General features: G+C 42.2%; 1 protein-coding gene across 1 annotated transcript; it reads right to left on the bottom strand.

Moving 5' to 3' along the window:
- Positions 1–607: 607 nt before the first annotated feature.
- Copb2 (COPI coat complex subunit beta 2) lies at positions 608–22742 on the bottom strand. The gene is made up of 22 exons (XM_032910087.1): positions 22617–22742; positions 18348–18485; positions 16306–16392; positions 15977–16103; positions 15031–15179; positions 13030–13176; positions 12464–12563; positions 11676–11818; positions 11275–11474; positions 9739–9849; positions 8635–8723; positions 8441–8547; positions 7546–7689; positions 6475–6605; positions 5977–6184; positions 3621–3731; positions 2801–3015; positions 1828–1920; positions 1559–1739; positions 1346–1414; positions 1125–1193; positions 608–917 (listed from the first exon to the last, which is right to left on the bottom strand). The coding sequence occupies exons 1-22, from the start codon at positions 22617–22619 to the stop codon at positions 822–824; spliced, it is 2718 nt and encodes a 905-aa protein (XP_032765978.1). The 5' UTR covers positions 22620–22742; the 3' UTR covers positions 608–821.
- Between the last annotated feature and the right edge of the window lie 2577 nt (positions 22743–25319).

Here is a 25319-nt window from a genome sequence, read left to right as displayed (position 1 = left end):
TTCTGCTTTTTTAAATTCTCAAGTATGTTATCCTACTCAGTTTCTAGGTGACATGGGGATGACTGACATTTATATGTGAGTGCCTGGGTATGAATTCCTCTTTTTATATCAGTGCACATAAAAAACAAAAACAAAACCGACTGCCACAATACCAGAAGAGGCTGTGATGGTTTGTATATGCTTGGCCCAGGGAGTGGCCCTCTTAGTAGGTGTGGCCTTGTTGGAGTAGGTGTGTCACTGTGGGTGTGGGCTTAAGACCCTCACCCTAGCTGCCTGGAAGTCATTCTTCCACTAGCAGCCTTCAGATGAAGATGTACTGAGCCTCTGAACCAGTAAGCCAGCCCAATTAAATGCTGTCCTTTATAAGACTTGCCTCAGTCATGGTGTCTGTTCACAGCAGTAAAAGCCTAACTAACACAGAGACCAACAGGTTACGTTGAGAGCCCAGCTAGATAATCAGGACAGATGCTCAGTAGCAAGGTCAGAACAAGGCTTTGAAAAATGCCCTTAGTTATTCAAGCAAAGGGTGAAGCTGATCCTGAGTGAGGTGTTTTGGCTCAGCCATCTAAAGCCCAATGGCCATTTTCATTAGGAAGGAAACTCAGGGTTTTTCATTAATTCAAAAGATTTTATGAGGGGTGGTTTAATGACAATATGAAAAAAGCACAAGTGTCTGTTTCAGTTAAACTCTGCCCTGAAGATGAAGGGGCTATGTTCCTCCTTGTTTACGTGTGCAGAGCAAGGATTGCCACAGTTCTGGTCAGGGTGGTGACTGATTTGTATATGCCATAATAATCTCTTACTAGAGTAAATGGCAAACTTTAGTCATCCAGAATATCTTCATCCAGATTGATGTCTGTTGTATCAATATCCTCTAATTCCATGGTATCTAAATCATCTTCTAGATCCTGGAAACTCTGCAGGGAGAGGGGGGGGGGGTAAATGTTACACAGTACTGTGTTACCTGGTTCACAGTCCAAAGCCAGACCCACATTTCCTTACTACCGACAAGAGCATCATCATCTGACTTTGAAGCCTCCTCTCTGAATTAGGATGCCAAAGACATCTAACCCTCAGAGGCCTGCTCCTGACCCGGGACTTGGGGTAGAGGATGGCTGACCCACCTTTTCTTCTTTGTGAGTGGTTTGGGAGGCCATGATAACTGGGCTAGAAGCAGGTTTCCCATCAGGTTCCTAAAAAATAAGAGGTAAATATGAAGTGCAAGGAACTGGCCCGAGATGTAACTACCCCGCCATGCAGAGGGAGCCCAGGATGAGGAAGTGGCTAGTGGCACTGCTTTAATCAACAGTGTCAATCATGCTGTCACATGTAGTTCTCTACAGACCTGCTGAGCTGTGGCTCTTGAGGGCTGAAAGCCTTTTGCCTCTTCCATAACATTTCTCTCTTCATTTGGCTGTCAGAATAAAACAATGATAAAATGAAAAATTTTGAAATCAAAACTTATGTCCAAATCTAGGACATTAGCTCTTACTAATGTATGAAGCACATTTTAAACCCAGACCTGTGAATGTGGTCAGCCTGGCACTCTGCCACTCACCGTGACAAGAGGGTACTGCTTGGCTGGCCACAAGTCCGCATGTGTCTCCTTCACCCATTCTTCAACAACAAAGGCTTCTTTTAATCCAGGGAAAAGGTTTTCATACTCTGTGGGGTCAGCAAGGGATTCTGCTGCTTTCTGGTTGACTTTTGAGAGATTCTCCCTCCACAACTTCACTACCCTAATATTGGAGACATCACAGAACCAAACAGATGAAGAATGTGGGTCCTGTTTCAGCTGAAACATTTCTCTCTAAACTAAGTCCATACCTTGAGACCTGGCTGGGTAAGTAAGTTCGGGCCAGGAAGGCAGCTTCTGGGAGTCTTCCTGTTCTGATCAAGAGCTCTAGGCAAGCATCAAGCCTACAGAGTAAACAGAGATCCTGTTAGAGAAATAAACAGTGATGGCAGATAAAGTTCAAAGTGTGAACCTGTTGCAGAGGCAAAATCCTCCAGTGCCCCTTACACATTCACTTCTGTTGCTAAGCCTTTTAATGTTGAAACTTGATGGGTGTGAGGCACAACAGTGTTCATGACAGCTTTCAGCTTATTTGAACAACTTTTATGGCAGGTCTGGAAGTGAGGCACAGTAGCTCAGCAGTGAACATTTATCCAGTGAGCACAAATCCCTGGAGATCAGCCCCTTAGCATACCTCAACAAAGACGTCTGATGGTGAGGCCTGGGGTTTTTAAGAATTGGCATATAGAGCAAGACTAGTAATACTAGTGTGTTTATTTCCAAAAGGCAAACCGATGTCCATGTGACTCAGCTCACATTAACTGTTGTTAGACTTAAAAATTCACACTGTTTTCACAGTTGAGCTCAAATAGCAATAGCATGTTAATCCTTTATCTTTGCACATAACAGAGGAGACCTGCCTGGTGCAGACGTCCTCTGCCTACCATCAGGTACCAACTGGAGAAGAACAGCAGCCTCCTATATTCAGTAAAGTGGTCTAGGAGTAAGTATCTGATAGGCTCTTTGACTCCGAATGACACATTTAATTAACAGCTCAAGCATAAAGATACAGATCGAAAGTTACAGAGCATTCCTTGCTAAAGGCTGGTGCCACCACGGTAGGCAGCAGTGCTCTCTGGCTGCCTCCACTATTCACCAGCAGTCAACCTTCACCAGCTGTCCCCAGGGTTTGTTTCATATTCCTCTCAAATACCATCCTCACAGGCAATGGAGAAATACTGCTTACAGCTCCTTGAGATTTTTAGACCTTGAGATAATACTTACTTGCCCTGTAAGAAATAGCTCATGAATGCCACGTTATTTTTGCCATCTCTCTCCGCACCTTCTGCCAGCTTGTTCACCATACTAGCGTTTCCAGAGGCAGTGGCCAAGAGCAGCAGACCACCGTAGTCCTGGGCATGGTGCAAACACTCCTGGGCTAGGCTGAACTGACATTTACTAATGGCAAGTTCGGCAAGTTGTTTCCACTTCTGCTCCGACTATAAGAATTTAAGATAAAACATCTTTGGAAATAGCATTTCAACACCAACATCCTGTTACTTTGAATATCACTGTGATGACAATTAGAAGATATTTATATAAGACATACATGTAATTTTTGAGTTGTGCTTGGTAAATTGGCTGTCAGTCAAAGACATGATAAAAATGTGCAATGAGGAAATGAAAATCACATGAATAAAAGTAATTCAAATGATACTTGAATAATTAACTCATTTTCAATTTTTACTTACACAGTGAAACTGAATCTAAAACCATGTAAATGGAATTAAAATGTCATTAGACTACAATTATTTTAACAAGTAAATTAGTAACACTTTTAGGACGAGTGGAAAATTACATCCTTAAATATTTAATGAATGTGGTCATTCATTTGTAGCTTCTCAGAAATCAAATAAAATGCACATTTAAATGATCTTGACAGCTAATTTTTTGTACAGTCTGAAAATAATTTACTCATGAAATGCTATACTTAACCCCTAATTTCCAGTACACACGCACACACACATATATATATATAGTAGGTACAGCCAAGTACCTACTAAGCCTTCCCTGGGTTATGGGAAAGTCTGGGATTAGAACATACCTCTGCCTCCACTGCTAACTGGTAAGCAATTTTCAGCTCCCCAAGTTGAAGAGCAAGCTCAAAACGATGTTCAGGATCTGTGGATACTGTGAGTGCTTGCTGCTTGAAGCCCTGCACATTTTAAAAAAGAAAATGTGTGACTTAGACATTCAGAAGACTGTGAATATATAGTATACACACGCAACAAATTATTCTCTCAAAAGACCTTATAGACAGGAAGATCCCACAGCCATCTATTTCAGTGAACCAAATGGAATCTAACCCCAGCAACCAGATACCAATTAGCATCCATGAATATGCTACCAACAATGTAAAATGGGAGCCATTTTTAGCAAATCAAGTTTGCTTTCCCATTTCTTCTTTAAAATGTCTATTTTGCACAATTTCATACTTAGGTCTTTAAGATCATTCTGTAACAAAAATGCTACAGGAATAAATACGTAAATTTAAAAGACTTCTGGGAGAGTTAGGATGTGGATCAGAACTAAAGAACTAATGTACTTCACATAATTTAGGTCCTAATTAAATATAAAATAAAATTTTATTGCATGGGGAGGTAAATTCAGCTGCTGGAAACTTCAGAAATGAGCCTTAGGAGTTATCTAGTCCTGTTGCTGTAAAATTAAAAAAAAAGTTTTCTTATCCCACACTAGATCCGGCACCATAGTGCCTCATGGCATCTGTTAGATATTTTCATCTCAGTCATATGACTCACCCACTAGTCCCAACCCCTCTCACAGGCTACTTTCTGAGCCTGGCAACAATCTCTCTTCCCATCTAGTTCCCAAGGCAAGGTGCCACCATGCCAGACATACACATAAAGACTGATCGTATAGAGGTTAGTGACAGAAATGGGAAGAGAATGGGAAGCCAAAGGTAAACTTTCCAATATTCTCTTATCTGTAGGTCATTAAGCCTATAGCCAGGCTCCAGGCACTGAGGGGCTGTCATCAGTTATGCTTTATTTTGCTCTCAGATTCAGCCTATCAAGTATCCCTCCCATTAGGGCTCCATTAGGGTATAAAGCCACAGGACAGGCTTTTAAATAAATTAACTACTGTCCTGTAACTGCCATTACAAAGTTAACTTCTGTAAAACAAGTTACAGTTACCAGTTTACACTGATGGGCAAGTTTTTGCAGCTCTGGGAAAGTGGCAGTCAGAAGGAAACTTGTGTGATTTACTTCTCAGCACACTGAAGGAAATGCTTTAGTATAGGGTGGGCAGGACAGAGAAGCTGGACAACTTTCAGAGTTCAATCTTCATGTTGCTGGAAACGTTCCACTCCCAGCTACCCACTGGTGCTGTAAACACTGCTTCTAAATAATCCAAGTCACTGCTTTTCCTCACTAGCACTGACACAGCAGAAAACCCAGAGCAGACAGCAGATGGTTGGAACTGGTCAGGTAGGGACAGAGCAGAACAGAGGAAGAGGGTGACCTGTCCTTGCTTTTGCTGTATTTCCAATCCCCACTAAGACGACACTACATGTAATTTTTGTGTGTGTGTGGGGCCTAAACGCCTAAGGACATACTACAAAAGGAGAGAAAATATGACTGAACAAATTTTAAAGAGAACTTTTGTTTTAAGACTTATTTTTGCATATGAACATTTGGCATACATGTATATAAGCATCCTATCTATGTGCCCGATGCCTACAGAAGCCGGAAGAGGACACTGAGTCCCCCTGGAACGGGAGTCTCCAGCACGTGTAAGCTGGTAAGTAGTCCCGAACCAAACCTAAGCCCTCTACAAAGGCTGTGCCCGCCCTGTGATGTATCGTGCTCCTAGGCTTCGGTTCCACATAAAGCTGAAGAACGAGAATCAATGTCCTGCTGCATCCTTCGTCATGAAGACAGTCAGTACTTCGGGCAAATAGGAAGGGCAGGGAAGAACATCTGGTTTCATCTAGTTTACACATGGCAGAACCCACTCCGTAAGCTGTGACTATATAACTGGACACAGTGCAAAGGCACACTGATAACGATACATTTTATCAGGGACATTTTACCACATTTTTAAAAAGAGTTAAAACGAGAAAAAAAATCCAGCTTGGGTATTTTGTTTTTAGAGACACAGTCTCTGTAGCCCTGGCTGGCCTGGAACTCTGGAACTACCTCTGCCCGCCTAGTGCTGGAATTAAAGGGGGTGTAAGGAGAAGAGTGATAAAACCAGCGCCAACACCGCCAGAGGTACTGAGGGTTCTGAGCCTGAAGAAGAGTTCAAGCCCAATGTGCTCTGTCCTGCCACAGAAGCCTGACGGTGGTAAGGAAGATGAGATGACATTCTACAACTGTTACTAACATTATGTCAGATGCTATTAGAAGGGGAAGAGAAGTAGGCAGGCAACTTCTCACCTGCTTTTCCAAAAAGTGTGCAACTCTGGTCCTCTGTTCTTTGGGGATGGTAGGGAGCACCTTATCAGCCATGCTGAAATCCCTCCGCATGACAGCAGTCTGGTATTCCAGGACTGAAACTAACAGGGAGTAGCTAACTATGTTCAATTCTTTATCTCCCAGATAAAGCCTATTGTCTTTTGGAATATAGCCCAGAAGGTACATGGTCCTGTAAGAGAAAGAGAAACAAACTTAGAAGTCCAAATCTACAGTTATACCAACACACACACACACACACACACACACACACACACACACACACACACACACACACACACCTCTCTTGCTCAAATCCTTACATTTGATGGATGTGATTTTGGTTACCATCAGAAAATCTACTAAAACTAATGTGGGGGAAATAACTATCTATCACTGTTAACACAGTCAACATGGCACTTTGTTCATAAAGCACTTTCAAATTTAGGCTGCTTAAGACAAAAGCAAAATGGTACTCAGTACCTGTCCAAGTGGGCAATGGTGACAATCTCGCCTCCCACGTAATAGTTTAATCTGTTCACAGAACTTGTGTAGATGAAGCAGTCACCTACCCACAGCCCAGTTTTCACAATTTCCTGAATTTCACCAAGAACCTAAAAAAAAGAAAACAAGACTATTGCAATCTTAGTCAACACCAGAAATCTGTGAACGACAAGCTAGATATGATGAGAATGGTAAGGAATGTAAAGTAAAATCCAATTTCGAGAACATTCTTCCTAAGAATTCCTGTCTTTCTTTTTTAAAAACAGTTTTCAATGAGTATAGTGTGAGATCTCACTGCTGAGTCATAACATAACTAACGGGATAATCTAAACTGCCCAACACAGGAACTGGGGTGCTAAGTATCTCCACGTCCTTTAGGACGTCTCAACAGCGGATGCTTTGCTTTTCCCATCTCAGAGCGCGTTTGAGCCATTCTAGCTCAAGAGTCTTATAACCAAACACCTTCACGTTTCCTTGGTGAAGGATAGCAAAGCAAGCCTGCAGATTTCCTAGAAGTCAGGGCACATATTTATTTTAAACATACAGTGGTGGTTTGAATCGGTATGGCCCCCATAAACTCATGTGTTTGAAAGCTTGGCCTATGGGAAGTGGCACTATCAGGTATGGCCTTGTTAGAGGAAGTGTATCACTAGAGGTGGGGCTCTGAGGTAATTTATATGTTCAAGCTCTGACCAGTGTAAAATACAGTAGTCTCTCCTGGCTGCCTTTGGATCAAGATGTAGATCTCTTGGCTTCTCCTACACCATGTAGGATGCCATGCTTCCCATCATGATGATAATGGACAGCCAGCCCCAAAAAATGTTATTCTTTATGAGTGGCCTTGGCCATGGTGTCTCTTCACAGCAATAAAATCCTAACTGAGGCGCACACACTTTCAGATTCTGTTTGTGCCAAAATTTTACATGTTATCAGAACTTGCAGTCACCCTACCCAGACCTAATTTCACAGAAATGTTAACATCAGTTTTGTCTGTCCTAAGAATATAAAATACTAAAACAAAGCCTAAGCTGGACTCAGACAGACACTTACCTCAAAGGCGTCCTCAATGCCATCCTCAGTAACTCCCTCGTGGGTTTCCTGTGCAGCCAAGACTTTTTCTGACAGATATTTAAGAATAAAAAATGACTCCTCGGTGGCAATACAGACTAGCTCTCCAGAGTCAGACCAGAAGATCTGTAACCCAACAGACAGACAGATAGACAGATGACTGACTGACTGCCTTTCTGAGAAGCCACCCCAAACTTTGTTCACTACAGGATCAGTCTTACAGCAAGGTCGTCATTGTGTACTTCTACACTCATTCAGGAAGGCGGACAGCACAACACTGTTGTGGAATACCAATGGGAAACAGGGTGCTGTTATTCAGGAGGGGTGGGCTGTTCCTTGTTCCTTAAAACTATTTCTTACTCCTTACTTCCTCTTTTTCCACACACATTGTGCACTTATACATAAAGATAGGAAAAGCAATAATACCACAAGCCGGGACCTTTGGTGGGTTATGGCCCCAGTCTCTTTAGACAGACTCAGGACCATAGCGAGGCAAGGTACTTTCTCGTGGCCACAGTCTAACAGTGAAAGCTGTCAACCAACCAGCAGCTCTCAGTTTGCTACTAGAGTTCTCCTGCCATCATCACATGAATTATAAATATTTCCACAACTGCTGTCTTCAACATGTTTATTTTGTTAATGACATTTAAACTTAGAGTTTGGAATTTGTACTTGTATTCTCTACTTCTACAAATAGTCAATGATTACTATCTGATTCCAATGCATAACTGATATCCTGGGCACTTCTTAGGGAAATAGCACGGCGAGCAGCCCAATGGGCCCAGTATAGCAGTGTATAAAGAGCCATTCTTGACATGAGGGACTCAGACATTTCAAAGATAAACCTCCCAAAAGCAACCACAGAGGAGAAACTCACGTGCTTGGGCTGAATTTCAATTCTGCGGATGAGTTCGGTATTCTCCCAGTCATAGAATGCTAAGCCATTTACAGACCTGACTCCCAGCAAGAAGCCCCCATAGATACCTTAAAAAGGACACAGAAAGAGCCCACTTGAATGTGTGGAGACATTACAAAGATTCTCAAAATGTATCACAAACGAACAGCACTCACTTTCAGCTCCAAAATCAGGTTTAAATGATTTCTTTTCCTTAAAGTTCTTAAATATCTTTACAACACTGTTGCTTTCTCTTATTGCATACCTGAGGGGCAAGGGAAACAGCATATTAAACACTAAGTCATAATTCCAATAAATGTTAGAAATATCTTCAAATACTCTGATAAAATATTAATTATTGAAAAATAAAAAATTTATCTTCATTGAAAATTCAACTGGCTTAATTTTGTTCTAAGATAGAGTAAAAACGTTGCAATTAAACAAATAATGAGTTTCATGCTATATATTATACAAATTACTAAAGATTAGAAACCATTTTCAAAACTAGAAATGGCACTGATATCCAAAAGTGAATACTGAAATGGTGGTACATCCACTCAATGGACTACTACTCTGTACACAAAACCACTCCCTACTGATACAGGTAAAAACACAGATGACCTCGAAAGCCAGATCTAAGGATGCATGTGTGTGTGCTCCACTCATAAAACTACCAAGAAGTCTCAGAGTCTGACCTGCAGAGTAACAAAAGATCGGTGTTTGCCTGGGACTGGGGAGTGAATAGACTGGGGTGGAGATATTCTGACTGTGTTGGTGGCTATGAGCTCTAACATTGTAAAGGATTAATATGGCTTCTGCTTTTAGTGAGAGCATTTTATGGCTGTTCTGAATTCAGGCTGAATGGGTTGAGAATGCGCAGTGGGGACATGCAGGCATTCAAGTTTTTATCAAGGGGAGCTGGCATAGGCAGCACCCCCAACTAGTTTATAAAGGAGCCCCTTGGAGGCCATGTCTGGGACGGCTTCCTAAAGGCCCACCTGATGCAGGGCTACTTTGCCTTAAACCTAAGCATCAAGTCATGTCACAGGCTCCAGCAAGGATTTCAGTCTTGAATCCCCATTGAATGGATTTAGTACATCTGCCCAACTGAGGCAGCATGGCAATTCAGACAGGGCAAGGGCAGCTTATACTCTGAATGCTTCAGCTAAGCAGCTGTGGTGGAACTGTCGTTTACCATGGAAAAGCATGGTAACTTTTCAACCACACTGGCACCAACATCCTACTTGCAATCAGGGTAAAGTGGGCTTCATGCATCTTACTCTGAAGAATCGTGGGCCCATGCAAACTCCTGGGCAGATCCAAAGCTCTTGTTTCTCAAGGCCATTGCTGTGTAGATGATATATTCTCCATCACCACACACCACGACAAACCTAGGAGTGACAGAAAGCAGGGACACTGACATAAGTGTCAGCAAACAGTAATTCCTATTCACGATACAATAATCCATAACACAATGCTATGTTAGTTATTATTATTTCAAATGTTAGAGCTATATATTTCTTTGAATATGCTATGAATAAATATTATAAGAAACTAAAGCAAAAGCAATTATCAGTATGGGTTACTGACAAAGACATTGCAGCGGCCTTCTCTCCTCAGTCTCGGAGCCTGGGGTGAGCAAGCACAGCTGAGATGCAGATGTCTCCAACCACGCAGTAATGGCTGCTGAGCCCCAAGAGGCTTAAACCATGCTCATGGCTTCACAACACAAGAAGGCACTGCTTTACAGCATGCTTACCTGTGCACCAATGCTCATCATTAAGTGAGCAAAACACTGTATTCAACTATTAGTTATTACAATGAACAGGATCACTAACATTTAAATAATGAGTAAAAATAGAATGTTACATGGCCAAACATTTCCCCAGAAGACAAAATACCTCTCTTCAAATTCCTTCAGAACCTGATAATGTCTGTTATTGGAGGACACTCACAGGTAAGATTAAAACCTTACAGAAAAGATATCTGGAGGTATTAAACACACACACACACACACACACACACACACACAATGCCTAAACTTTCATAAGATACTTAAAAATGATTACAGACATCAACAATTGAGCCTTAATACCATACTCTGTCATTTACAGCTTAAGACATCCAGATACACTGTAAAATAATTTTTAAAGCTCTAGAGCAGTGGTTCTTAACCTGCAGGTCACAACCCCTTTGGAGGGTTGAATGACACTTTCACAGGGGTCACGTGTAAGATATCCTGTATATCAGATATTTATAGTACAATTCATAAAAGTCACGAAATTACAGTTGTGAAATAGCAATGATGTTATGGTTGGGGTCGTACGACATGAGGAACTGTACTAAGGTGTCACAGCAGTAGGGGTTAAAAGCTCTACAGCTTTGAGCATCAACCTACCGCTTAGAGAAGTAAAAACTTCTCTCATGATTCCTACTATTTTATAAATCTTAAGGGAAAACAGAACTGACAATTCAAACTATGAATAAGAAATAGAAGATTCACAACCCCAAGCATTTTCAGAAGACGGATTGGAGTGAGTCTTCCATAAGAGCAGTAAGCAGTACACAGCACCTACTCCTGGACAGCACCAGGTTCTAGACCTAGAGAACACAAATCCTGGGCATCTGAAGAACAAGGAAACAATACTGCGTAACTGTGCCCCCTTGCATGCCACCTCCATCAACTGAGCTGGCAGCTGGCAACTGCAGACTGTGGGCTGGGCACAGCTCCAGGAGGCAGAGTGGGGACACGCTGTGCATATGCAAAGTTGCTCCACCATACACAAGCGCAGAGGGGGACGTCACTGACAGCTTACCTCCCATTAGGATTGTGCTGAATGGTCTGTGGATATATTTCACAGCTGCCCATATCCTTTACTGCTAGTGGCAGTCTTTCTCCATCTTTAATTTCGGTGTCACCCATTGCTTTCAGGTTGGCCTGCTGGACCTCTGAATGCTTGGCCCAGATTATCTTTCCATTGGCATCCATGGACATGGCAGGTTCCTCCCGACCAAGCTGGAACAATGGCAACAGCTCTTAGCAACTAAAAGGACAACAAAAACCAGACAACACACCAACTTCCCCTCACTGAGTCTTACTTCACGTTAAACTGACATTGCCTCATCTTTTCTAAAGAACAACAGAAGTGCTAGTTTAACAAAGCTGGAGACTTGGAATGGCTTTGCCTATCTCCATCCATTTAAAACAAGTAGTTACCTTAACAATGATGCTCCCTTCATCGTAGCCCAGAGCGACATTGTTGGAGCCTCTCAGACTGGCCACACACCACACTCGCTCCATTCCGTAATTCAGTGTGCTCTCAAGCCGGTAGGTGCTGGAATGCCAGATTCGCACCGTTCCTAAAAATCAACAATGTAAACATCCCCTTTGGATGTGAACATCCAAAATGGCTATCAGGTGAGTGAGCTGCTAGAAGTCTAAGTCAGTACATGTACTTTCTAGCAACTGTATGACATTCAGATCTCTAATTCTTTAGCTGATTTTACAAAGCAACATAAGCATAAAATAACAAAAAAAAAAACTTGCAACTAGAAAACTAGAATTAATCTTAATTGTAAAATCACAGCAGGGTTTCCTGAGTAGAGTGCTTACCATGCAGTACATGTTTGCTGCGTGTGATTTCTTCTTCCCTCTTGCTATAATCCTATGAGTAGACTAGCATGTTCTTATCTCTTAGTCTACCCAAACCATACATTTGCAAAGTGAGAGGGCCTGATTTTGAACCCAGGTCTGTCAAACTCCAATGCACAGGCCTTTTCAGTTCTTTTCTAGAATATCTGATGTCCTTATCTTTAAATGATAGAGTCGAAAGTCATTAGAATGGTGATGATGATAAAGCCCTTTTATTCTTCTGTATTTTAAGTCTAGAATCCTAATCAAGATATGGAAACTGCTAGAAACTGCCCAGTGCCATGCAGGGCCACCACTTGATTGAAATATGCAGTGAGTCATGCCAAGCACACACATAACAGACTCTAACTTACCGTCTTCTGACCCTGTGATGATGATGGGCAGCTCAGGATGGAAACTTGCGCATGACACATTCTGGGCATGTCCCTCCAGGGTCTGCACACAAGTTTTATTCTGAAATCAAGACACAGAAAGTTACTATGTTCTACTGTTGGGAAACTTACGTTAGAAGCAAAGGGGGAGGGGTGTAAGAAAACCTTAGAGACATAAAGCATAGCAATATGGGTAATAACCAGGTTTATGACTGCTCCCATGGTGAAATGTGTGCCACGGTTACCTCACAACACTCACTGTTGTGTCTGTTTCACTCAGATACAGAAGTCTGGTAACATGGACACTCAAAGATGCGTGGTTTAATATGACGGTTTTAAACAAACAATAAGCATGCTGGCATCTTATTTTTAAAATCTTAAAATGCATTTGCATTCTTTTTTATAAAGGGGAAAATTCTAGGACCACAGTTTAGCTGTAAACACTGGGGCCTTAACCTATGACTCTGTGAAGAGTTCCGTCTTAGGTGCTATCGGAAGCAGTAAAGACCAAGTCTAGCATACAGCACGGAAGGTTATAGAAACTGTACCTGATAATCCCATATTTTAACGAGCCGGTCATCTGCACCTGAAATGAGGTATGGCTTGTCACCACCACTGTAGTAATCAATGCAATTCACGCCTTTTTCATGTCCCTCCAGCGTGAAGTTTGGTGATGAAGAGCCCAGCTGCCACACCTTCAGAGAACAGAGGCATCTGCCAGTCAGCACTTTCAGAGGCAGTTCCCCCGCTTTCAACACAAGACATCAAACACCACAGCCCAAGACACAGTGTTCCAGGATATTTGCTCTGGTCTCATGATAATTTTTAGAAAGCAGAATCACTGCTCTCTGAAGATGCCAATTTTAAGGCTTCTCCATGGAGATTATAGATATAGTTCAGTTGGTGACCCTGTTATGTTTTTCTCAACTTGACATAAGTACTTATCTGGGAAGAGGGGATTCAACTGAGAAAATGCCTCCATCTGGCCTATAGTAAGCCTTTGAAGGCATGATGGTGCCACCCAAGAAAGCAGGCTGAGCAAATCATGAGGAGCGAGCCAATAAACGGTGTTCTTCCATAGCTCTGCTTCCATTTACCTCCAGGTTCCTGCCTTGATGATGGATTGGTCAGTGTTTTATCACAGCAACAGAAAGAAAACTAAGAAAACTGTATATAGGTGACGCGCAGGAATCAATGAACAAATTAACACTTTGAAAAGCCTCTACTTTAAATTAGGTACTGACTGGATGGGAGCTTAGTGCTTAGTAGCATGTGTTAGAATGGAAGAGAGCTCGCCACGGAGAGAAAGAGGCACAAGCCTGTGTTCCCAGTGTCTGGGAAGTTAAGAGAATTAAGAATGTGAAGCCAGTGTAGGGTGGATACACAATAAATTCTAGGCCACCTTAGCATACACTGTAGACCCTGACTCAAAAAATCAGATAAACTTAATTTAGTGAAGAAGTTAAAACTGATCTCAGTTTCCCATCTATGTCAAAAGCAGGGGCAATTCAACAAATGATAACAAAGTCAAGTTAAAAACCTGAAGCTCTTAAAACACAAAATAGCTTATATGAGTTAAATTACTAAAAATATTATATACATGTAAGCAAATGTGTAAGCAAAAGTAATGTGATTTGAAATTTATTTTAAGTCAATGTACTGAGAGGATGAAGAAAATCTGACTGTACTCAAGGCAACAAATAGTCAGTATCCAGTAGAGCCAAAGTACTGTGCTACTCTCCCAGAACACCTTGGGGCTGTGCAAGGGGAGACACAGCTCCTATCCGAAATATCCAGGATATCACGGGGATAAATGATTTTAAATTACATGAATTATCACTCAATGTGAAGACTGTTAATAGAAACAAAATCTAAAGGGAATAACATATACTCTGTCTACAGCCATTAAGCGCTAGACTGGAGTTTCTCATAATGACTATCTGTGCTAACCCTTAGAGAGCTATGAAGATGCTCAAAGAAAAATAAATCCAAATCCGAGAATGCAAAGACCTGCAGTCAGAGGGAGAGCTGATGAAGGCACTGCTCTGTGAACACTCAGAGCATTTCTAGAGGACAGCGAGTAGGTCAGTCATATTGGTGTCTGTATCAGCAGCCCAGGCTAGCCCTAACCATCCTGTATTTCACTCTTAGACATCTGTAGTTTACTCTCCAACAGAAAATAAACAAAACAGACCCTGAAGACAAGCAGTCCACAGCAAGAGGCAGAAAGAGGGGATGACAACAGAAAGAACTTAAATATAAAACAGACCAATGATGAGGAGACAAGAATGACTAAAGGACACACACACACACACACACACACACACACACACACACACACACACACTCTCTCTCTCTCTCTCTCTCTCTCTCTCACACACACACACACACACACACACACACACACAGTGTCCTAGAAACATGGCAGTGCTTCTAACTGTAGATCCTAGAGTGGAAACCAATGTTCTACTGCGTTGCTTCTGCCTGGCACAGGAGCACAGGGGCTTTCTGGCCAGTCAGAGTAACGCACCAATGTAGTGGACACCTACCTTGATGGTCCTGTCGAGAGATGCACTGGCAAACTGATTGTTATCTTTGGGGTTTATCACAATCTGCATAACATAATGCGTGTGTCCTTCAAACACTTGTGAACAAGACCATTTTTTGTCCCAGTCCCAGAGCTTAATAAGCATGTCATCTATACCAAAAGAGAGCCAAGTCAGTTGTGGATTGTTTTCATCTCTGTAGTAAGACAGTTTCAGTGAGTTTTAAGGTAACACATGTAGCATAGTTCAGTCCCAGTACCTATGCCATAGAACTAATACTGGGAAAGTCCTCCAAGTCCTCACCTGCCCTCAGAGCATACTGACTACAGAACAGTGCGGACAAAGTGCATATAGACAGCTACTAAAGACATACAAAAAACATGACAACTTCTTAAATTTAATTAAACAAACAAACAAAAAAACCCCAGTGGTTACTGACTAAGTCTGGCTGAAAAAGCTGACTGTGGAAAGAGGCAGAATTTGCCTGATGAGATAAACTGCTTTTACAGAAGTTCTCACTTGTTAAATTTATAAATATTTCAAAGACTACTACCAACTCAGGGATACCCAGGTAATGGCCCTCCTGCGGTCCGCTTTACACTAATACCAGGGAGCGAGCTAGCTAGTCTGCATATGCAGATAAACCAACAGAGCCTGTGGCAATCCGCCAACAGCCTGCTCATCAGCATTCTAATGCGCTTTCTGCTCCCCAGATACAGATGCTTCTAGACCTTCGAATTTTCCATCAGGAATTAGAGCAACTGCAATATAATCCTATTAAAATACTAAAATACACAGGTGGGCAGCACCAACAGCACAGTAATGGATTCAAATTGTTTAAAAGAAGCTTGGAGTGAGAGCTCCACTTGCAACAGCAGTTAAAGCACAACATGTCTCGTGGAAGCAAATCATTACTCAGTGCACAGGACTGAAGCAGGTTGTCTCTTACCACTGCTCGTGAGAATGAACGGCTGGGTGGGATGAACAGCAATGCAACGGATGTAATCCGAGTGTGCTTCAAACATGTGCACCCTCTCCAGGGTGTTATAATTGAACACTCTAATCTGCATATCATCCTAGGAATGGAGATTTTAAAGCATCACTATATGAGATAAACTGTATACACAACTAAACTGTATTACAGGCTCAAGGTATAACCTCCTACCTTCAGAATACTACGTTTAATTAACTTAATGAACCAGGCATTACAACTCTGTAACTGGTATCTATGACCACTGGCCAATGAGAGGGTAGGATCTGATACTCAGAGCTACTTACTGCTCCTGTCACCACCCAGTTCTTCCTTGCGACAAACTTCGCAGCTCGAACAGGGAGATCACACACTTCAAAGGTCTTCACCAGTGTCTTGAAATGTTAACAAGAATAGACACATTAAGTTATGAAGAAGTAACTAAAGAGTCTTATTCTGCTAGGATTAAAGCATCAGCCTGTAAAGTATTTCTAGTCAAACAAATGTATGATAGCTCAACATTGGGGGGCGGGGGGCAATCAACTTCTCTTCAGCAGATTTGAAAATCAGAAACTTCGAAGAGATGGTCAGAAGGCGGATGGCACTCCAGACCCTGTGTCCTGGTCTGCCTCTCCTTTCCAGCGTTGCCTTTCGCACCTGTCTGGAAACCTACCCAGGAAACCATTTGCTCCCTTCTTGCACCACTGCCAAGCACTAGGCTAGACTCCATGCTCACTCTTCCCCACCACACTCTCCAAGCAGGACCACTGTACAGCTCACACCTACAATAGCTCGTGACTCAGCCGCTGTGTAGTTCACTCCACTCTCTGTTGAGAGCATTGTCTCTTAGCTTAGGTTCCTTTTTTAAAAAATTGAGCCCATAAACCAGGCATAGTGGCTGGCGTGAGCCTTTAATCCCAGCACCTGAAGGCAGAGGCAGGTAGATCGCTGAGAGTTCAAGGCCAGCCTGCTCTACACAGTGAGCTTTATGATAGTTAGGGCTGTATAGCGAGACCTTGTTTCAAAGAAAAAAAATATTGAACCCATAGAAATGACTCAACAAGATGTTTTGGGTTTTTTTGGGTTGTTTTTTATTTTGTTTTGGTTTGTTTTTTTCTTTGGTTTTTGTTCTTTTTTTTTTTTTTTTTTTTTTTGCTTTTACATCGAAAGCAACACATTTCCAGAAAAAAAATGCTGAGAGTTTGTGTTTGGTTGTTGTAATAATAAGCATAAAAACTATGAGGTTTAGATGTTTCTTGGGTGCTCAGAGTGAATCATCTACATGAATTAAAGGTGGGAATTCAAGAGATCTAGGAAAACCAGAGATCTCTTTGTCCGTTCTTTAAAATTCTGAAAATTAAGCTTATCATTTTTAATGGAGTATCTCAGGAGCTCACCATAATCTTATTGGCTCACTGTTGCAACCATCTGGCTTCCCAGGCTAAGACAAAGCTGAGTGCCACACAGACACATAGCTGCTACTAGGGAATATGGCATGAACAAACAGAGAAAGCGAGCACGCAGTCTCTACAACAGCAGAAAAATGTCCAAATCTTCTGAGTCATCAACAAATCCAAGGATATGTGGAGCAGCAAGAGGCCAGCTACAGAACCTCCATGACTGAGTACCACATGAGGGGCATGGTTGGACAAAGGGCAAGAAAAGTCAACTTACACTCCAGGAGCTAAACGAAAGAGCAAAATGCTGCATCCCCAGACCACAGAAGTGGCTACATTTAAGTTAAGAAAGCAACAGCTAACACCAAGATGTGAGTGAGAAGCAACTGCCTAAGATTTTATTCCACGTTCTTTCTTCATGCAAGGGTCACAACAGTTAGCATCCATTCAGAGGAATAAATCAAGGCTCAGTGTGGTTAAGACTTGCCAGTAAATTAGCAGCAGGGGGATTTAAGTAATAAAACACTGCTGTTGTTTTAAGACATTGACCTGCTACCTCAAGGAGATTCCAATACTTCCTTATCTGAATGTAAGACCATCCGGATGGACCTCACCCTGCAGAACAGCCCTGCAAGAGTGCTGTTCCACTCTCAATACACATGATTGGCAGCTGCCTCTTTGCCACTGGTGACAGAGGGAGAAAATAAGCAGAACAGAAGCTGGTGCTAACACTCCCTACATCGATGCTGCTCTATTTAAATATCATATACACTATGCCCAGAAGAACCTCTTCCACAGGCAACACCCACACAAACCTAGCTCCTGAAATTAACGCTCCATCCTACTTCGAGAAGCAGTGCACACACGGCTTCTTGGAATCTGGTGGTTCTTTCATTATTAGTGCTGGTATTTTATAGCTTCTATTGCTAATGAAGTCCTTTCAAAAATCTTACCTGAGTTTCATGATTCCAAACACACACACTGCCATTGTAAAGACTAGCCAGCATCCATGGCTCAGTTGGATGCAAATCCACACTCTTAACCCGATCAGATCTAGCAGTTAGCTTTCTCTTGATGTCAAGTCGAAGAGGCTAAGGGGAAAAGACAATTGTTGAATAAAATTAAATTCTTAAGCCAAATAAAATATGCTTGAAACAGTGTATGAAGAGGCTTACAAAAAAAATTCTGTTTTAACTTTGCTAAATTGTGAATAGTTTCTAGTCTAAAGCATGGGGTATTTTTAGATTTCAGAGGTGGTTTTCCAATTTATCCTGACTTTACACCCTTAAAGTTTATAAGGGCTTCAAGTGATGTTTTATATTTATATAAAAACTCTCAATTTGATTTTTTTAGAAGACTGTTATAACTGGCTTGGTTTCCAGATATACCATTTTGGTTGACATGTAACAAAACAACCACCATCTGGCCTCAAACACATAAAGCTAGGACACAGAATATATCAGCCATTTTGGAGAATGGGATGTTCTGCTTTGATGCTGCCTGAGAAGTGGGGGTTCCTTAAAGAACACGTGTGGGATCTGAAGCCTAAGGAGTAACTGTTTACACTCGGCTAAATTAAAATCCACTAGTCTATCCTACACTTTGCAGATTTTTAACTCCTGCCTGTTTTTTGTAACAGAATACATTGGTCATTTGGGAAATGATAGTTCATTGAGTTATACAGATCCACATATACAACAAACTTCATTACCCTTAATCAAAAGCCACATTTATTATATTATTATATATTATATATTAAATATATTTATTATATTAATATATTAGTATTAATACTAATTAATGATTAGTATTAATACTAACCACTTCCTACTTTAACTGACAGATCTTTGAATATCAGAAATACATGACATTCACTCTTTAAAATTCAAACTTTCATTTGAAAACTAGAATTCTATCATCAGTAACAAACATGGTCAGGGACCAGCCAGCTTCTTCCAGTTATCAGACTGTCTACTAAATATATCTGGATAAGCAGTTAGTTTCTCGGCCATCATTTCAAGTAAAGCTTGCAACCTGAACCTTTATCTGTACTAAAATGCTTGTTCCAACAGACACATCTTACTTTATCCATCCTCCTTTCATAACACTAATTAGAAGCTTCAGAAGATGCCTCCTGAGGTGTTAAGACTGACAGCATTAATGATATTTTACTGTTTCATCCACAGCAATCTCACTTAAAACCTGGCTCCTTACAAACAAGTGTCTGACAACCAGAACACTAACTCAGGTTGGACGTGGTGGTGTACTCATGCAATTTCACCACTCTGGGAAACAGAACTGTGAGTTCAAGGTCAGCCTGAGCTATAAGACAAAACTGTCTCAAAAAGAATGTATCACTAGCACATTCTTGAATCACTGTACCAGCATGGTTACCTTTCATCAGTGCAGATACAAACCTAGCAGAAAAGGCCAGCAGCATCTCACTAAAATTTCTGATCTGTGACGTCCTGATAACAGGAAGAGACTTCTAAGGAACTACAAAACATACTTCTAGAACACCCAGTTTATAGATAGGTAAATAAATTCAAAACATCAACTACGTCACAATTTCATGTCCATGCATGAGTGCTGTACCAGAAAATGTCATTCCTGAAGCTGTACTAATCCTAAACCATAATATTAAATGAGCTCTTTAAAAATAATCAGATGGGGAGGACATTTAAACTGTAGACAAGTAGTAATGCCTGATCAATAAGGGTTTACTCATGTTCATAAAGGTCTTTTGAATGTACAGAAACATACTGAAAAGTAGAACAATTTTAAACAAATTAAGCCATTAAATAGCAACAGTTTAAAACCGCCCCTTTCCAGTTAGACTCCTTCTCTGAACCGCAGAACAGAAACTGATTTGAGTGACTGTGTTCCGTTTCTCCTAGGGATCCCACCACAAAAGAAAAGTTAATTCGTTCAAAGATGCCCCGGAGCACTCTCTCTTATCCGCGCAGGTCAAATGCACGTCCCCTTCAATAAGCCTAATGCACAGCCTGAAAGCTTACTGGCCAGATGAGTCTCTGTGCTAGTGTCTTGTGCTGTTCTGTAACAATCATGAATTCAACAGAAATCTAAGGTTGCTTCTAAGCACAAACTGTGGATCCGGCAGAGATAATACCCTGAAACAAACACCTAATAAGGCGTTTATTCACCTCTTTTTGTGTCTTTGTCTACTTCTAACTTCCTTGATGTTTGCCTCCCTCACTTTCAAGAACGGCATTAGGACGGTGTTCTCTCTCTTCAGCTCTCTTGAGAACTCCTCCACTGCTGTGTGGTCCTGCCTATCTCTTACATACCCAAGCCACCATCTTCAAATCACATGCTAATTTCAGGAAAGCAAACCTTTTCAATGATTTCTGAATTTTTGCCCCACTGACTACTGACATGGATTTTAACTTCTTCTTTGACCCAACAACAAGCAGGAAGTATATTATGCCAGGAGCCATAGTGGGTCTTCAACATAACATAAGCCACATATCCAAGTAAGTGTGTGTGTGTGTGTGTGTGTGTGTGTGTGTGTGAAATAGGATTGTGAGGATAAATCCTAACAATGTCTTAAAATTGATTTTCAAAATGGCCAGGGATCTCTGAACTATCTAGTCTAGCTGCACATACTCCAAGGAAAGACACCCATTTTAAAATGTCCATTACTGCAGGCAAGAGCTCCTGGAGACATACTTACCATTTCAGTCATGATTTAAAAAGAAGACATCACACCAGGTCTTAGATGATTAACCTACTCACACTGCATCCTCAACTCCAGACTTAGTTTAAATGTCGCTGCCACCATTACGCCCTCTCTGATTGGCCTAGCCAGAGGATTCTCCCCCGTTTACGGTACATCCACGTGCACAGCTCTTCTTGCTTGTGGAGTGGATTATTTCTTAAGGGCCTGCCTCAATGCTTATCCAGGTCCTTCTCTCCACACCGTATTTACTTGGGAGCAGGGGAGGAGCAGGTAGTATAACTGAGATCCACACTACATTCAAGCCTCATCTGCAGCTCTCAAGTCAGGCTTAATTAGCCTCCCAGGTTTGGCTTGTATAAATGGGGATAATAATATCTCTCTTAGCATTCCGAGATTTAAAATCAGAGTTCAGTTAGAGCAGACCAGAGCAAGGCTTACAGTAACCACCATAAACATTACTCATAATTATCTACAGGCTGCTGTGACAATCAGCTGGTAAATGTTTAGCAAAATGCAGGAGAGTGAGTTCTCCTATGGTGAGTGAGCAAATAAATAAATTCGTGTTTTGTACTTTTTACCGGAGACTTAAAATACAGTCATCCTTTGGTGCCTGCACATGGTTCCAGTACCCGCCACCAAACCAAAACCCTCAAGTTCAGTTATTTTAGTGCTTATAATCTACCCATGACTCCTGGTCATCTCTACATTAGTTACAACACCAATACAGGGTCAAAGATGTAAAGAGTTGTTGTATATTATCACAAGGAGAAAAAAATAACAGCACATGTTCACACAATAGTTCTCCCCAAATGTCTTCCACCAAAAGCTGGTTCAATTTGTGGGTATAGGACTCACATACATTGAAGAATGAAAGCAAGGTTTCACTATTAAAACTATGTCTCTTTGCAAGAAAAAACAAAACAAAACTATGTCTCAAAATGAAATGAGGCAGATCTAAGGGCCTTTCCCCAAAATACCATCCTCTGTGAGCCTAGAAGGCCCAATCAACACCAGCTAGAAAACGCCGAACTGGGCCGCCAAAGCATTTGAAATTCCGCCTCTGACTCCACATACAATTAACTTTTCCCCCCCCTTTGCTTAAGTTTGCAATTTGGTGTGTGCACACTATCAAACACCGCGCGCAACCTGGATTAGCAAACACCACCTCAATGACAGAATGAAGTGACTTTGTCAAAGTAGCCTTTGTCGCCCGACTCCTGCCTCTAGCATTTACTTGCACTACTGGACCCAGCGCAGACTGCAGGTGCACTGACAGGAGCCCTGACTGCCAGGAGAGTCGGCGGCCGCTAACTCGCAGGCACCCCACTACACTACCGTGTAACCTCGGCAGCCTCCCGGTCTGGCCTTCTTCCTCCCAGGACTCCCAACGGGACAGGAGGACCCCGCCAGGCCGCAGCAGCAGCAGCGCAGACCGCTTCTAACTACGGCTCCTAGCCCGGAAGCCCCGGGAACCCGCCGTAGCCGGTGGGCTCCACTCTCTGTCCTATGAGGCTCGACCTACCATGGCTCCGATTGTCCGAGCCCCAGCCTCTCACAGGCTCCGAGCGACACTGGTACTCAGGAACACACAGACCCACGGAGCGGTGGACCCACTGACGTGGAACTTCCGGGAAGCGGCTCTCGCGACACTCGGAACCAGGCTCTGCGCCTGCGCAAACTCTCCGTAAGGCAATCTGCGCGTAAGTCCCGCCCCAGTTTCCTAGGTAACGCGGCCTTCCGCGTCTTCTGCTGCGGAGCTGTTGAGTTGGCTGTTCCGTGTATTGCTGAGGCTAGGGTAGGGCGGTGACCAGCGGCCATCCGGCAGCTTACCTGCTAGCAGGTTCAGAAAGCTAAGAAGATGGAGCGGGGTGCTGGATTCCTGCTTAACGCCGGCAACAGCGATGGGGCCCGGAAGCCCTATCCGAACAACATGAGCCTCTGGCGGAGAAAAGAAGGCTCTGAAACAGTGTACTCCAGCCCAGAGCGGTGTCTGGTTTGGGTGATACCGACCGAGGCGGAAAAGATGTAGGCACGTCTCCCGCCTTTGAAGCTCCGAGGAGTCCTGAGATCTTGGTTCTGGATCCTCCCGGAGTCAGTCGAGTGATTGCCCTTAAAAAAGCATCCTCCTGGTCGTTTGTGTGGTTACAGCTGAATGTATAGCCAACATCACACAGGAGTCGTTTCCATTTTATTGATTAGGAAAGTAAGGCTCAAGGAACTTGGGTTTACTGGCCAACATGACATAGTAAGCAGTGTTTAGAATCTGGACTCAGGGGGATATGCCCTGGGAACCCCGTGCTCTATCTGCTACGCCAAAGCAGCTCTTTAATAAGTTCAATTTCAGAAAATATCACGCCCTAAGAATCGCCAGGAAAAGTGCAAATGCACTGTGTACCGATTTCCACACACACACACACACACACACACACACACACACACACACACACACAAACACACACATACACCTTTTAAAAAGCAAATGCTATGAAACAAATGGAACTTGCCCTTTGCTGCTTATAAACCTCTGGTGGAGAAAAGCCTAGGTTTCCAGAAAGAAGGTGTTTTCATCAGTTAGTTCCTGGCTCTTGGGAGATTTATGCGCCTCGATTTTCATGTACAAAAAGTTGGGTAGTTTCCAAAAATCCATCTTTACTCTTTTGTCTCAGTAAAAACAAATTTTCTCTCAGTAATGAGATTTTACGTGAGTGAGATGAATAATCACATAATTGCACACTGTGCAGTAACCAATTGCAAAAATCAGTTGAAAATGTTTTAAATGTGAACTATAATCTAGTGTGGTAAAATAGTGGAGCTATTATTTTTGATTCCTTAATTCTTGCATTTTTGATTTGACAGAGTATCAATAAGTACAAAATAAAACAATATCTACATTGCACAGAACCTGTTGATAAAACTTAAATCTGTGTGATGTCTGGCCTCAAAGATGTATATAGTTTTCCTGTTGGAGAGTTAAGCCCCCAAGTGTTGTGTTTATTTTGTATCTCCATCTTTTTTCTGTCACACTTCACCAACATCAAGCTTTGCAATAGTGACCTGTGGTCAACTCTTAGCCAGGCCATTGTGTCATGCCCATGTAATCACAGCACTTGAAGAGTTGGGAGTTCAATACCAGTCTGTGCAAGACTATTTTTTTTCTTTTAAATTATCTACTGAATTTACACTATATGAAAAGTTATGCTAGGTACTGCTTTAAGAGAATGCCTCTAAAACTCTGGACTTGGGTTTTGATTGAGAGAAACTTCAAGAAAATAATCAAATACTAACACAGAAATTCACACCCCCCCACACACATTTCTTAAAAGTGTCCAATTGTGGGCTTAAAACAGAATCTCTTGTTTACTCTGGCTTAGAGGAGACTGGAAGGTTAGGAAAATAGCTCTGGGGAAGAACAGGACTACGGTCAAGCTTGGAAGATTGGTAGCGGGTTTCCCAAGAGGTTGATTGCAATTGATAACAAGCTTAAAGTCTTACCTGGTCAATCTCTAGGATGGCTGTGTCAACCAGGTGGGCATCCTTCCAGCGCTGCTTGAGCAGTGCTGTATGAACACCCCCAGCCCTATCCCCAGCCCCAGCCCCATCTGTTCTAGTCTGACTTCGGTGACTGTGATAAAACACTGACCAAAACCAGCCTGGGGAGGAAAGGCTTTCTTTTACACTACAAGATGTAGTCAATCACCAAGAAAAGTTAAGGCAGGAGCTCAAGACATGACCCAGATTTGAACCTGGGAGGGAAGAACAGAAGCGGAGTCCACAGAGAATGCTGCATCCTGCCTGCTTCTCCATGGTTTGCTGGGCTCCCCAGGGGCATTTTCCCAGGGTGGCACTGCCTACAGTAGGCTGGGCCCACACATATGAACTTTCAATCAAGAAAACACCCCCAGACTTGCCTCCAGGCAAGTCTGATAGAGGAATTTTCTCCATTGAGATTCCTGCTTCCCAGATGACTTGAGCTTGTGACAAGTTAACAAAAAGTTAACTCGCCCACCATCGTATTTCCACTTCTTTTTAAGAGGCTACGACAATGAAAATTCTCCAAGGAAACGGTTTGTTTTTGTTATTGTTTAATACATATTAGCTTAGCAGAGAAATAGCACAAAGAGGAAGCTAGCTGCTCCCCCTGAAGGTTACAGTCCACAAACAAGAAGGATCAGTTATGCACAAAACATTGCATACTGGGCAGAATATGACTAACCTGAGGGGAAAG

This window comes from Rattus rattus, chromosome 8, assembly GCF_011064425.1.
Source record: "Rattus rattus isolate New Zealand chromosome 8, Rrattus_CSIRO_v1, whole genome shotgun sequence".
Classification (NCBI taxonomy): Eukaryota; Metazoa; Chordata; class Mammalia; order Rodentia; family Muridae; genus Rattus; species Rattus rattus.
Note: the sequence above shows the minus strand (reverse complement) of the source record. Positions and strands in the feature narration are given on the sequence as shown.

Coding starts and splice junctions, on each gene's coding strand:
- Copb2 (XM_032910087.1), bottom strand. Junction 11,475..11,675: donor AAGGGAGCATCATTGTTAAG/GTAACTACTTGT, acceptor CCATTGTTCCAG/CTTGGTCGGGAGGAACCTGC. Junction 9,850..11,274: donor CAGCACAATCCTAATGGGAG/GTAAGCTGTCAG, acceptor TGTCACTCCTAG/GTTTGTCGTGGTGTGTGGTG.